Genomic DNA, 14,145 nt, shown 5'->3' on the forward strand with positions numbered 1-14,145 from the left:
CTCTATATTCAAAACAGAAAATTAGAAAGTTACATAAATTGGAAAAATGCTTACATTGAGCTATGAGGAGATTTTACTTCTTAGTTTCTGGAAAGGGATTTTGCTAGTATTCCCAGGAATTTCCCTGGAATCCTTTGTTCTTTTCAGCAGTGCAGCCATGCTGCATTGTGCATCCATCTTCTCTTTGCTGATCTTTTTCTGATGCCCCCAGTAGCTGGGAGTGTCTGGCAAACTGCAGCCTGGGCCATCCAGCTGTGCCTGTGGGGTCACAGAACGGGAGAGCAGCCGAGGCACAGGGCTGCAAATGAGTGTGAAACAGGTCGAGCTGCAGGGAGGGAGCTTGGGAGTGTGAGACTCCCTCTTGATGTGTGAGATTTGTCAGGTCTGCACTGTGGAGGCAGAATTTTAAAATCTTTCTAGAAGAGTTGGAAACTCAGATTCCTCTGAAGCCCAGAGTTAATCTTGTTAATGATTATGTATCTTTATTACAAAAAGCTGTTTCTTCTGGCAGTGGAGGGAGCATATTCCCTGCCATACTTCCAGGCCATCTACAGAGTAAGGGTTTAGTTACTCTGAACTGGTCACGTAACCTTTTAAAACATTAACTTAAAGAATCCGGGCCAATCACAGCCCAACCCTTCCTGTATTTCATGATGTTGTTCAGCTTCAAAAAAAGGAAACCTTGTTTTAAAAAGCTTTACAGCCCAAGCTCTATCTATGTGAATTGTTTATTTAAGCAGGAAGCTACTCTACTATTTTTGGAAATAATGGGAAAGTGGTTGCATAGACAAGAGTATGAATAATGGCATTGTTTTCTTTTATTCAAAGCTACCAGAAACCTCTCATTAGGTTTTAAAATTTGGTTTAGGACCCTAACTCTATCTCTAAATTCTTATTTTGTTCTCAGGCTAAATATAGAGCAATGAACAATAACCTTTTCATTCTGTTTAGTCATCATAAGCAAAACCAAGTAGGTTTAGTAATAGTAATAGCTGTTGAAATAAAATGAATAATTAACATCCTGTCCTTCCTTAGCCTACAGTTCAGCACAGAGGCTTTAACCTGTTTTGGATTTGTCTGTAGTGGTAATGTTTTTGAAAACCTCTTTGAACTGAGATAAAGCAACTAGTTTTAATCCTTGACACAGGATGTAGGGCTGACAGAAGACAATCTTCTCCCACTTCTCCAAGAGCTCTGATGATAGCTTTTCATTCCTGTATAAATTACTTGATGACAAATAGCTATTTTATCAAGGAAAATATGTAGACTTTAAGTCCCCCCAAATTCTTATCTTTTTATTAGTATGTTTTTACTCCTGCAAAACATGGTAGCATTTTGTTTTGCTGACTAGGAAGGTACATAACAACTGAGCTGATAAAAAAATTCCTAACAAATTCAATGCAATATATATAAACCAAATATATTCATTTATGTGTCTAGAACATCTCTGAGCTGTAACTGGGTTGAAAAATACAGCAACTGCAGCAAAGAAGAGGGAATTATAAAAACCAAAAAAAGTACTAATAACGTAAAATTATTCTAAGCTCTGTCTCTGAATGTGGAAATTTGCTTTGGAGGCTTCCAGATTTCAGATTCCTTTCTATGCAAGCACTGTTTTGGGTCCTGCAGTTCCTCACCTTGCTCTTTAAGAAGAATGATGGACTGAGGGGCTGAATGAGGCACTGGGACCAGCACAGCCCTGGCAGCGAGGAGCACTCCAGGACATGCCTGTTTAATGGGAACGGTGGGCAGCTCCTCAACCTCTGATGTTCAAATACTGAACCCTAAGTCAGGCTGACTGTTTCTACATTCCCAACTCACAGAAGACACAAAGTATTGGATGTATGGTTACAGCTTTCTCTGTGTGTTCATGTGTCTCCCTCTCTGGGGATGCCTGCCAAAGCAGCTAACACTCAAGCATGCACTGCCAAATTCTCAAAACACCTTGCATATTGCTCTGTATCTGTGTAATTCAGATCCACAAACGACCTGCTTTTTTTTTTTAAATCACATACATATGACCAAAGGTAACAAGACTTGCACCTGAATGAAGTCTTCAATCTACTTTTTGTCCATAAATCTGTTATTCCAAGGTCAAACAAAACCAAATGAACTAGGTAATGACTTTCTGCTCAGCATAATTCAAGTAACTGAATCATTTCTACTGAGCTTTTTTCATAACATGAAGTGAAATGATAATTCAGGAATCCTGAAACATCCGACTGATAAGGCAAAGTCTTGCCCCCATACATAAAATTATAAAAATTTCCACTGTAACACAAATACTAAGAGAATAAGATCCCCTTCTTCCAGGCAATACTGTAGTTCATCCAGAGGATGGCTGAGCACTGAAACAGGGTTGCTGGGGAACTGGTCACAACACAAAATCTGAGTTGAATTGTTTGGTCAATGCCCTCGGCACATTGTGGGATCCTTGGAGTGTCCTGCACAGGGTCAGGAGTTGAATTTGATGATCCTGATGGGTCCCTTCCAATATTCCATGATCCTGCAAGTCACACTAACTCATCATTATCATGCATTTATGTATTTTGTTAAGCATACAGCTGCTGTGGGATGCAGTATTCAGTTTGCATGATTTTTGAGTGAAGAAAGGGGATCCTGAGAACAGAAAACACTGCTGCTGATTGAATAACTATTTTTGTTCCAGTATTTCATTGCCCTATTAGATTGATCTGAGTAGTGAAGGATTGAGTAATTCTGAAAATGCACATTAAGCTTGCACTGCAGAGTGGATTTTGGATCATACTGCAGAAAATAATAAAGTCTAACCATTACTGGGTTTGTTTTGGTTTTGGTGGGAAGCTTTTCTATAGCTGAAGTTGAAAACATGCTTCCACCAACCCTTGCACATGAAAGCATAAATATCCCTTTCGCAGCAGAGTATTTAATGCGTGTTTCTCTAACAGCGCTCGGGGTAGCTCTAAACAAGGTCACATTAAAGTTACATTGTTTCTATTTGAAATGTAACCATGCAGTTTCTTCTTCTAAGTGGCCAAACCTAAGCTCAAAGAGTAAGGGACAAAAATTTGACAGCCAATTCCTGTGCCAACCAACATTTTGGTTTAATGTTTTCTGTTCCTACATAATTTAGGACTGGCACAGAATCTCACAAAAGCTCTCCCAGTATTATTTATCTGTACTTAGAGACTTTATCTGCAATTCTCCATGCGGGGCCTTAACTGTGAGGTCATCCTTCCACTTAAACATGACACAGTGCCTATTATCTGCTAGAGCTAGTACCCAAATATTATGAGCTTGTTACAACAATCAGATAGTATTTTTAGTACATTATCTTCATTTGCCAGTTATCCCACCTTTTATACCTGCTTAAAGAATAGACCAAGTGTGAAAAATCAGTGAAATACACCAAATGGTATTTTTAAAGCAGTCCATCAGGGTCTAAGTACATATTGACATAATTTATTTCAGAAAAATGACTGAATAATAACACTGTAAGGGTGGCATCAGATGTTAATTAGGGCATACTACCTACAGCATTTTCCCCCCACAAAATGTAAATTCAAAAATATGTTCCTGAATGAAAAGAAAACCACATTCTTTGCTATGGAAAGAAGATACATCACTATATTTACATGAACTCCTATTTTCCCAATAGGGTTTTATACAACCATAATTTCATGAGCAGATTCAATTTGTAGAAATTTAGATGAAAAGATCATGTCGTCATGGGATCACCAAAGATAGTAAACACTTTCTCTGAGCTTTTATATATGACTTATGAAATGCATGGTGACTTGCAAGACAGAAGGCTTTGTTTCCATGCTTTATGTTCACTTGATGGCTCCACAAATCTAAACTCCAGCTTTAGGAGATGGATTATATGGAATGTATTTTGTGGGAAAGAATGCTGAAGAAGTTCTGAGAAACCTTTCAGAAAATGAGATATAAACCTGAGATACCTACAAGCCTCTGGGTTGTCTCTTTCAAGATGTTGTGAAGTCCAATAACACAGGGTAGCTTTCTACTTTAACAAGTTTTGGAAATCTTTCTGTCTCAGGTAAAATTCAGAATCAGCATGTGAAAACGCCTCTCACTGTAATGATTCAGGTGTTTTTCTGCAGCACATATTGGTATGTTTATCAATGAAACAAACTAAATGGAGCACTGAAAACCTTCCTCTCAAACAAATACAAAATGCAATTGATGAGGATAGTATGGCATAGAAATACAAACTTTTGTAATCAACAATTTTATGTTGTCATAATGTTTCTAATGCTGTAATACAGCTGCCCCAGAAGGCCTTTTGCACTTGGCCACTGTAGGCATGCTGAAAAAGCATCTATTTTCAAGTGTTGGTAATTTGTACTACTCAGCTAAATGCACACTTCTAAATTATCTAGGCTAGATAATAGCCCTGAAATGCACCAGATGAGAGAAGTATAATAACCTAAAATCTTGGGATGCCACTTACAGCATGGCAACACATACCAGCAGGGAATCAATGCTGGAGCCTGTCTAGAGGTCCACCACAGGCTCCAGGCTGGTTGCAGTAGTTCTTTAGGTCTTTGACCCCTTGTGCTTCACAGTCTTGGGTTTATACCCTTAGTCAGTAACACAGCAGGGTTTTTGCATTTTGTTTTGCTGGACTTTACCTTTGCACCATTACCTAGCCAGAAAAAAGAAAGTCTACCGATGAGTAACATTTCACTGCTTTCTCACTATCATGGGTGAAGCAGATTTTTCTCTCCTGCTGGTTTATACAGAGCAAAAGAACCCATTTTTCACTACAGGAGCAGCAGAAAAAAGTTGTGATTATGGGGAAAGGGATCTGTACGGCGGAAATGAGGACTGCGATTAAGACACTAATTTCTCCCCTTTCTGGAGTGAGAATGAGAAACACTGGAATGCTTTCATACTGCTGAAACACTAAATTCAGATCCAAATGCAAGTATTCCTCCTATTGATGTTGCAATTCCATTTTTAGTGTTGATATTTCGGTTAATAGAAATTTTTCCATCAAGAGTAAGGTGAGTGATTTCATTGTAATATTGAGAGTGAGAGGTCATATCCAAATGATTTTTGTCAGCATGAGAAGACTTTAATTGGGACTTTAATAATCTGGAACTTCCAGGAATGAAGCCTCTATCTCAAAGACTTCATACTTGCTGATTGGCAAAGCTGGATGCCTCTAGCAATTTCCAATGGGCTACAGAGTCTTTTCACATCGGTAGAATCTAAGCTAGGAAAGAATTAAGTCATCTAAGAAAGATATTTTTTTCTGTATAAGTAACATTCACTGCTTTCTATTTGAGATTAATTTAAATCAGTCTCCATCCCAGTCCCCTGTACAGACTTGCTGCTTCTCCATACCATGTAGCCTTTGCAGAATGGAGATTGCTTACCTATGTGTTGGGCCTAATTCATCTCAGATGGGATTTCAGACAGATTCCCCAAAAACAGTTCTCACAAAAAACACTGAGTTACCATGTATTCAAGTTTCCTTTATCAGCATACTCAGACGCCTAGCATTCAGAGTTTCTTGAATAAAAGCCATTGTTCACAGCCAGTCAGACTGCCTGAGAGAGAGTGTAAGGTAATCTGTACAGCACAGAGGCAGCAGAGGATGAGAATCACTCCATTGGCACTGCAGGGTGCCTGTGCACCTATTTCTGTCTGGGAAATCTTAGACTGAGGCCAACTTGGCTTTCAGGCATTTGTGAAAAATCATCACACTATGAGGAACAGCGAGAAGAAAAATCTTATATTCCATATCAAAGGTAATTTGGTTAACATCAACAATTAAGCAAATCTGCTTCATGATTTTTGAGAACTGCAGGTTGCTAGCACTGGCTTTGAAATGGACCAGCACGCAGATCACAGGAACAGAAATGAGGCTGGTCAGCACATTGTCTATTTGCTACTGCATGAGACAGCCACAGGAGACAACAAACATTTACAGGACTACCTGCAAATCTGCTTTCCTGTTGCTTGCAGCACAGCCAGCATCTCAACATTGAGTTTCATTTGGTGCCAGATGTTTCAGGCTAGATGAGGCAGAGGCAGCTTTACAACTTCCATCATGTAATATTTAAAGCCTGATTAGGTGTTTCTCATTTAATCACATTTATTATTAATTTCAACTAAATTACTGTTTCTCCCTGTGCCTTTAAACAGCCAGTGAATAAAAGTTGGGTTGCTAAGGCAGAATTATAGCCAACTATTCCAGTTTAGCTGACTGCATTCTGATTACTTAATAACACCCAAGTATGTGCAGAATTTGTCCTTGCTGTGAGCCATACAGAGTGTTGCACTACTGAAAAAAACCCTCAGAAAAGGCTGCGCTGCATTGGCTTAAATGCTTTCCTCAGCGTGGTTCATATTCCAGGTAGTTAAAGAAGTCCTCAGCGAAGAAAAACCGCATGAGTTCTTGCTGTGCCGCTCCACAGCGCTGCGGAGAGAGTCAGAAATGACTGCCCAAAGCCTGCTCCGAGGAGCATCATTTGCCATTCCGGCTGCGATTCGGCTGCCCCGCGGGACCGCTGGTGAGACCCGGCGGGACGCAGCCCCGGAAAGGCCGCACCCAAAAACTCACGGGGACGCAGCGCTGGGGGATGGCAGAGCCGCGGCGGCTGCGGGGGCTGCGAGCAGCGGGCGGGAGGCCCGCGGTGCCCAGGGGCGCACGGCCAGGCCTCGGCCTCGCTCCGGGGAGCGCCGAGCTCCCCGCGGCCCCGGCAGCGCCGCCGCTGCCCCGCGCTCTCCATCTCCATCTCCATCTCCATCTCCATCTCCATCTCCATCTCCATCTCCATCTCCATCTCCATCTCCGTCTCCCTCCCTGTGGCCGGGCCAGCCCCGCCCCGGCCAGCCCCGGCAGGTGCACCGGAGGCGCAGCGGGCACCCCGCAGCCATCCTGCCCCGCTCGGGGCGGCTGCGGCGCGGGGCTCGCCCTCCCCTCCTGCCCTCCCCTCGCTGCGGGCCCGCCGCTGGGCTTGGCTCGGCTCGCGGCTGCGGCGCGGGGCTCGGCGTGAGTCACGCAGCCCGCGGCGCGGCGAGCCGAGCGCGCAGGCACCGGGGGAGGCGGCGGGGGCGGGCGGCGAGCGGCGGGGGCGGCAGCGCCGGCTCCCCGCCCGCCCACTCGCACATGCTGCCGAGCCGCAGTCAGCTGGAGCGCCGCTTCCTCCACAGCCGCCGCCGATGACCTCCGCGCCCGCCCGCAGCCGCTGAGGACCCCCAGCGTCCCCGCCAGGGCAGGGGATGGTAGATCGGCCTCCCGCAGCCCCGTCCAGCTCAGCCCGCCGCACCGCAACCTCGGCCGCCGCCGCCCGCCGGAGCCGCCGCCCCAGAGGAGCCGCAGAATGAACCCCCAGTGCGCCCGCTGTGGCAAAGTGGTCTATCCCACCGAGAAAGTCAACTGCCTGGACAAGGTGCTGGGGAGCGAGCGGGCAGGAGGGGACGGCGGCTCCCGGGCGCGCCCGTCCCGCACCCCGGGGCTCCGGCGGGGCGGGCAGGGCAGGGCCGGGCCGGCTGGCATCGGGGCGAGCCGGCAGGTGGCAAACGCAGCGGCTCAGGGGCCGCCGCGGCGCCGGCATCCGCGCTGTGCCCGCCGTGTCACCGCGCTGTGCCCGGCAGCATCCGCGCTGTGCCCGCCGTGTCACCGCGCTGTGCCCGCCGTGTCACCGCGCTGTGCCCGCCGTGTTACCGCGCTGTGCCCGCCGTGTCACCGCGCTGTGCCCGCCGTGTCACCGCGCTGTGCCCGCCGTGTCACCGCGCTGGCGCGGGGCGAGCGGGGCCGCAGCGGCCGGGGCGCCCCGCGGTGCCCCCCGGCAATGACGGTGCCCGCGGCCCCCCCGGCTCCCCGAGGGATGAAGTTGTAGGCGGCCCTTTCCCGGCTGTAGTTGTCGGTGCCTCACCGGCTGGGGCGGTTCGGCTGCCCCTGGCACCGTGGCCGGCTCGGCGGGGACGGTGGCCGGGGCAGCGGGGCGGCCGCAGCTCCGTCCCGCGGGGTTATAGCCCAGGGCAATCGCTCCGTAAAGAGCAGGGAGGCTGTGACAGATGCGCCAAATTACTGTCCCCGGAAAGGCAGGCGAGGCGGTGGAAGCCACCGGAGGAAAATGCCGTATTATGTGCTAAATTTAGTGTCTGTGCGGCGTACCAAAAAGCCAGCCGTCACATTAGTTAGTGATTGCATTCGCGTAGTATTGCATTCTTAGCAAACGGCATTTTTTTTTTTTCCCTAAACGAGGAAAACGTCAAACTCCTGCTTCAGTTATCTTTAAAATTCTCCTGGCAAGGTCAGCATGCAGGGGTCTTGGCATTCACCTTAGCAGAGAACTGACATTTCTGAGAGTGTTTCAGAAGAACCTTTGGTTTCATGTGAAAGTAATTATTTTGATTAAGTTAAGAAACCTATAATGCATAGCCAAAATATTGACAAGTAATTGTGTTTTTACTTTTGCCATACCCTAACATTGCTTTTAAAACATCAGTACCGTAAGTAATTCTACTTTACATTTATTTACAGTACTGGCATAAAGGATGTTTCCACTGTGAAGTTTGCAAAATGGCTCTGAACATGAATAACTACAAAGGATATGAAAAGAAACCTTATTGCAATGCGTAAGTATTGTAAATGTCAAGTCTTGCAGAAATGCACATGAAAAGAAAACCTGGCTGTGGATATTGTCAAATAGGTATTGTCGTGCTGTAAAAACTTAATCTAGAGAGAGCAGTGCAGTCTAGAGCAGCTCAGTATCTTTTCATATGGAGTATGCTACTTGCATTGGTGTGATAGAAGATGAAAATATTTATGATGTGTTTAGGCAGTGTTTTTATATCAGATCTGAGGATACAGGTCTTTTTCTACTAGAAGGTGTTGGGTCTAGTACTGGCTCCTGCTTCGTTCATTATTGGCAATGCTGTATTACAGTTGTCCATTATGCAGCTCTCTATTCAGGGTTATGGACCTGATCAGCATTTTGTAACAAGAAAACAAAGTGCTTCTCGGTTGTGCAGCTTACCAGAGACAGTACCCTGCTAGAAATCATGACAGCCTGTTTTTAAAGCTGTTAGTTTTTCCACATATTCTAAGCGAGAATTCTAATAGATTTCTAAGCTAGGTATTTATAAAATCCTTGCTTCTACTGTTTCATGCTATTTTGCTATTCTCTTATATTTTGATTAAGAAAATGGATTATTTTTGGTTTGATTATAGTGTAGTATACTCATTTTGCTTTCAACTTTTAGATTTTGTTGTGTGGATTTTGAAGAGTGCTTTGATATTTGGCTTGCAAATACTGCAGAAGAGCATTTGATACATGGAGAAAAAAAGTTGTTTATTGTTCTTTGTACCACACTTCTAAAATTTGCTAATTGCATTTGAGTGTGTTTTAGTCTTTAGAGACCATTGAGATAAGCTTTTTTAGAAGGATAGATTTTGGAATCAAATGTGATCTTATATGTTATTTGTATATTGTTATTTTCACCTTTATGTACTTAAAACATGTGTTGAGAGACAGACAATGGGCATGGACATGTTTTATTTGTCTTTAGAAATACTCTCCTATACTTAAAATATTTGTTTATTGTTGAGATAGACTGTCGATGGCTGGCTGTAACAGAAGAGTTCAACAGCATATAGTCATTTCTTTCAGGCTAAAATTGAATCCAGTCAGTGTCTAAAACACAAGTTATGTTGTAAATCTGCTGTGCTGCCAAAACCTGAAACACCTGTTCCAGTGTGCACAGTTGTACTTAGATTGCTCCAGGAGCATATGGAGTTACATATGTAACTTCCTGGCTTTCCCTGAAGTGCTCCACACAGTGTACGAGGGTGACATTAGACCTCTCCTAACAAAGTGGGGTCTGTGCCAGTGTCACGGGCTGCAGAGCAGGGAGGAAGGGAGTCAGGCTCCAACAGGTGGTTGTGCTACAAACTGAGACTAACCTCTAGTATTTGCCCTGCATGAGACCCAGCATGTGGTACTGTTTGAGTTGGAGTACAGGCTTACATCCTTTGCAGTAATTATTTCTCTGATAGGTGCCTTTAACCTATATTTTTGTGGTTAAATTTCAGTGATGATTCTTTGGTTGCTTGATCATTCTCATCTAATCAGATACTTGGACTTAGTAAGACTGTTTGTTTATAAAAATCTTCTCCATGCTAATGCATGAGGGTTTCCAAGCTGTGCATATTTAACTTCTGCTGCAGAGAGTTTTTCATATGTGCAGTTATAGCTTGTGGTGTGTCCTTCTGTTGATGGATGAGGGGGAGTGAGGATGATGGATGGATCTGTTATGCACCATTCAGGTGCTTTTCTTCCTGGCAGTTGCTTTAGTGAGCTTTGTGAGAGTGAGCTTTGAAAAAATAATCTCTACCTTTGAAATGTCTCTCAAACCTGATATATGTAATGGAAAGCAGCAATGTAAAAACCATTAAAAGAACAGGGATTTTTTTTTTTTTTTCATTTATAAAGAGACAAAATGTAATGTGTAATATCAACAATGTGCATTTCATTCTCAACTTTTAGTAAACTAAAGTTTGGTGGGTTTTTATGCCCCCTTGTTTTTAATGAGAAACCTTAATCATATAATGTAATAATTTCAAGTGTTCTGGGGAACCATGAAGGGAAGACTAAGGTATGCTTTGTGGTTTCAACAAGCTTTAATATTCTTCAAAGGACAACTAAGATGTTTTTGCAATGCTGTGTTTTGAAAATACAGTTGATTTAAAGGTAACTAATTTGCAAGGCAGACACCATTACAGTATTTCAAATTATGATGTGTCTTACTCTGTTTTTGTTAGTAAGAAGCAAATCCATTTTTATGTTAAATGCTGCTTGATCATAAAATCTGCAAAGAATGTAAATTTACTCATACAAACACCTACAAACACTTGACAAAGAGTAATTACTACTAAACTGTTTATTGACACCATCCATTGATAAGAGTGCAATTTGTAGATAAAAGTGAAAAAGTATGCACTCATTTGAATGGGAGAGGAATATCATAAGTTGTTAAACAGGTTTGGAAGCCATAGAAGCCATAGTTAGTTTTTCATAAGGACAAGATGGAAAGCATGTATCTTTAATAATATCTATATGTGCCTTGGTAATTCACAGGTTAGATGAGTTTATTGAATACATTTTGGCCTTTGGTCTTAAAATTGTTCTTTTGTTTCTTTAGTGGCTGAAATGAATGAATTTAATTACTTTACTGGTAAAGATCAGAAATTATTTAATTGTAAAACATATTTTTTTGTTAATACAATAAAAATAAACTGATCTGTAATTATTCAAACTATCTTTTTGGTGGAGAAGAGTCAGGTCAGACATATTGACAGGAACTAGTAAACTGTGAAGGAATATATTGTGAAGTACTTCAATTTGGTGACCATTAGAAAAGGGCAGAACTATTTGTAAGTGCAGGATTCTGCTTTTTTGAAAGGCAAGTTTTTTGTTGGACATTTTTCCATATTTCCTTTTAAATGATTGTATACCTTCCTTGTGATAAAGAGACAGTGATACCAAAAGTAATGACTGGTCTGCTGACATAGCTTCTGTAAGTTCTAGATCTATATATTTTATATATTTCACCAGATTTTGCAACAAGGTTGAAAGGGAAACTTTGTGTTTATGTGCATAGTATGGCTTTGAAAATAATCCTCTTTGAATCACAGAATTTTCACAATCTGTCTCCTTTAAACCTTTCAGTTCTCTTGTAGAGCGAAGCTTAAACAACTTTGTTCTCTCCTCCCTCTCTTTTTTATTATTTACATAATTTGTGAAGTGTTTGAGTCAGGCTAGTTACTTCTGCTTGTTTGTGTAGTAGCTTGTTTGTTTGCTTACAGTACTGTGCTTTCAGCTGGGGCCTCTGAGCAGTACAGTGCTGTAATAACTCACAGTATTGTGTTTCTCACTTTCATTCTCATCTCATCTGAAAGGCCTCATACACAGCATCCTGAGGCTTGTAGATGCACAGCACATGGACACTGCTGGGTTTGCCTCAATGACTTTAATCTTGACTTTTATTTGCAGTCTGATTTAGATATGCCATGTTTCTGGATTGCTGCCTGATTTGTGAAATAATGCTGATGAAATGAAAGGCTCTGACAATTTTACAGTTCAGCCAGGTGCTATGCATTGCCTGAAGCAGATGAATGAGCCATTCTTTGTTTGTCTGAACGTACAAAAAAGTGTAAAAGAAAGGTTATGACAATTAAAAAGTAATATAATTTATCAAATCACAGTGACTTAATGCAGATCTGAAGCACCTTAATATCTGCAGAGAGATGTTATTAAATACTTGTTTAATATATGTGGAAATGTCAAGAAGAAAATTTGATATGTTTGTCTTTTTCAAACTCAGAGCTGACCCTTTCCAGCTGCAAATAACAAAGATGATGCAAGGAAAGGAATGGCATTTTGGCAACATTTGTGTTCTCAAGCTTGTTAAATGATTGAGTCATGTAGGATGATTATATGATAACTTATTCCTAGGGATGTTCATATAAATTCTTCTTTTGACAGATTCACTAGACCAAAACACAAGACTACTCTTTATGCAAAATGCAGAAGCTGAAATGCATATTTTTGGAATATGCTCTCTGCATTAGCTTTACCTGCTGATGCAGACAGACTTTCCTGCATGTGTGAGCACATCCAACAGAGACATACTTTTTAATTTCTGGAAACCTAGTAGCTTCAGGTTCTGTAGATTTGATATACCCTCTTGCCAAAACAACTTCACTATTGCAATAAATTCTTATGAAATACTTAGTATCTAAAATTTTGCTAATTGACTGCACACAGGGTAATTTCATTCAAGTTTTTATATATGACAGCCACCATATGGAATGATTACATAACTTAAATCTACTGTCATCAGTCTTAGTGTGGATTATTGACATGAAGAAAAACTCATAATCACTTTTTTAGATTTAATTTGTTTGTAACTGGTGCCAGTAGGAAATAGATATCCAAATACATTTGAAATATTGTGATGTTGTTAGAAGTACTAAAGCTTCAATGTGCAAGTGCAGTCAAACCCTACATTTTAGGATACTCTAGGGGAGGGGTAAAAAACGTGAAAGTGATTTTTTTATCAGCTTGGAAATAACCAGAACATGGTATAACCTTGTGGAGAGTCACACTGTCTGGAAAATGGAAGCAGTTCTTCTAATCAGTGGAGGAATGTGGCCATTAAGTGGAATTCACTGTCTTGAAAGGTGAACTTATGCATAAACTTTGATTTTAGCTGTGAAACATGAGCGGTTTTTATTTATTTTTTCTCGACCAGTCAGAAAATTTTGAGATGGCAACTAGGAAATTGATTATATTATTCTTACTAAAAATAGCTAGCATTATCTTAGTTTTCAGTATTGATTTCAGCAGGTGGTTATTTCTCTCTTAAATACGTCAGGAAGAAAGAAAATTATGTAAGAGGCAGTGAGAATAAGCCTCAAATCTGATGGGGCCAGTTCTAAGAGTTGCAGTAAAGAGAAAATAAACAGGGTTTTCAAATTCTTCATCTTCAACTGGAAAAGGAACAACCCATAAACTCCCTTGCAAACCTTCCTAGAAAGCAAGGATCTGCACTTTATCACTTTATTAACTTAGTGTAATGAAGACTTTCCCATTAAAATGTAATATTAAATGGGTAATGGAAATCACAGAATTGCTAGAAAGACAGCTGGTAAGGACCTCAATTCAGAGCCAATTGCACTTGTATCTTCAAAGCCCATACTTGTTCAGCATCACATGAGTATGAACTCCAATATTTGAAAGCATTTGTCCCTCCTCAGCAATATTTTCTTAAAACAAAACAGCTCTAACTCTATCCTCATACTGATAGATTGTATTTTATGTTAATTTTTGTTTCTTTGCCTTCAATTATTTCCAAAGTGTATATATCTCATTCCAGTGCCCAGTGGAACATTACCAGAGCTGGTACAAAAACATGAGTACTTGCACATAATTTTTCTCCTAAATCCCACTGCAGTCTTTGCCTTTTATTTTTTTCAGTTGTAGAACCTGAACTATTGTTAAATTATATTTGGATTCTTGTGGGCTATGTTTTATGCAGAATTGCAACCTCAGCAGTGGTTATTATCCATTATCTAAGAAGTTAATTGTTCTTGGCTAAACACAGAATCTTCCACTTGGTTCT

At 41.7% G+C, this 14,145-nt stretch overlaps 1 protein-coding gene across 1 annotated transcript in view; it reads left to right on the forward strand.

The window, feature by feature from the left end:
• The first annotated feature begins 7,014 nt into the window (after window positions 1–7,014).
• The window catches only part of LOC306800660 (LIM zinc-binding domain-containing Nebulette-like), a 248,841-nt gene continuing 241,710 nt past the window's right edge, over window positions 7,015–14,145 (forward strand). The window contains 2 exon segments of the mRNA XM_079302909.1: window positions 7,015–7,406; window positions 8,504–8,598. Coding sequence (XP_079159035.1) covers window positions 7,338–7,406; window positions 8,504–8,598 — 164 coding nt within the window. The 5' untranslated portion in view covers window positions 7,015–7,337.

Source organism: Erithacus rubecula (assembly GCF_903797595.1).
Source record: "Erithacus rubecula genome assembly, chromosome: 3".
Taxonomy (NCBI): domain Eukaryota; kingdom Metazoa; phylum Chordata; class Aves; order Passeriformes; family Muscicapidae; genus Erithacus; species Erithacus rubecula.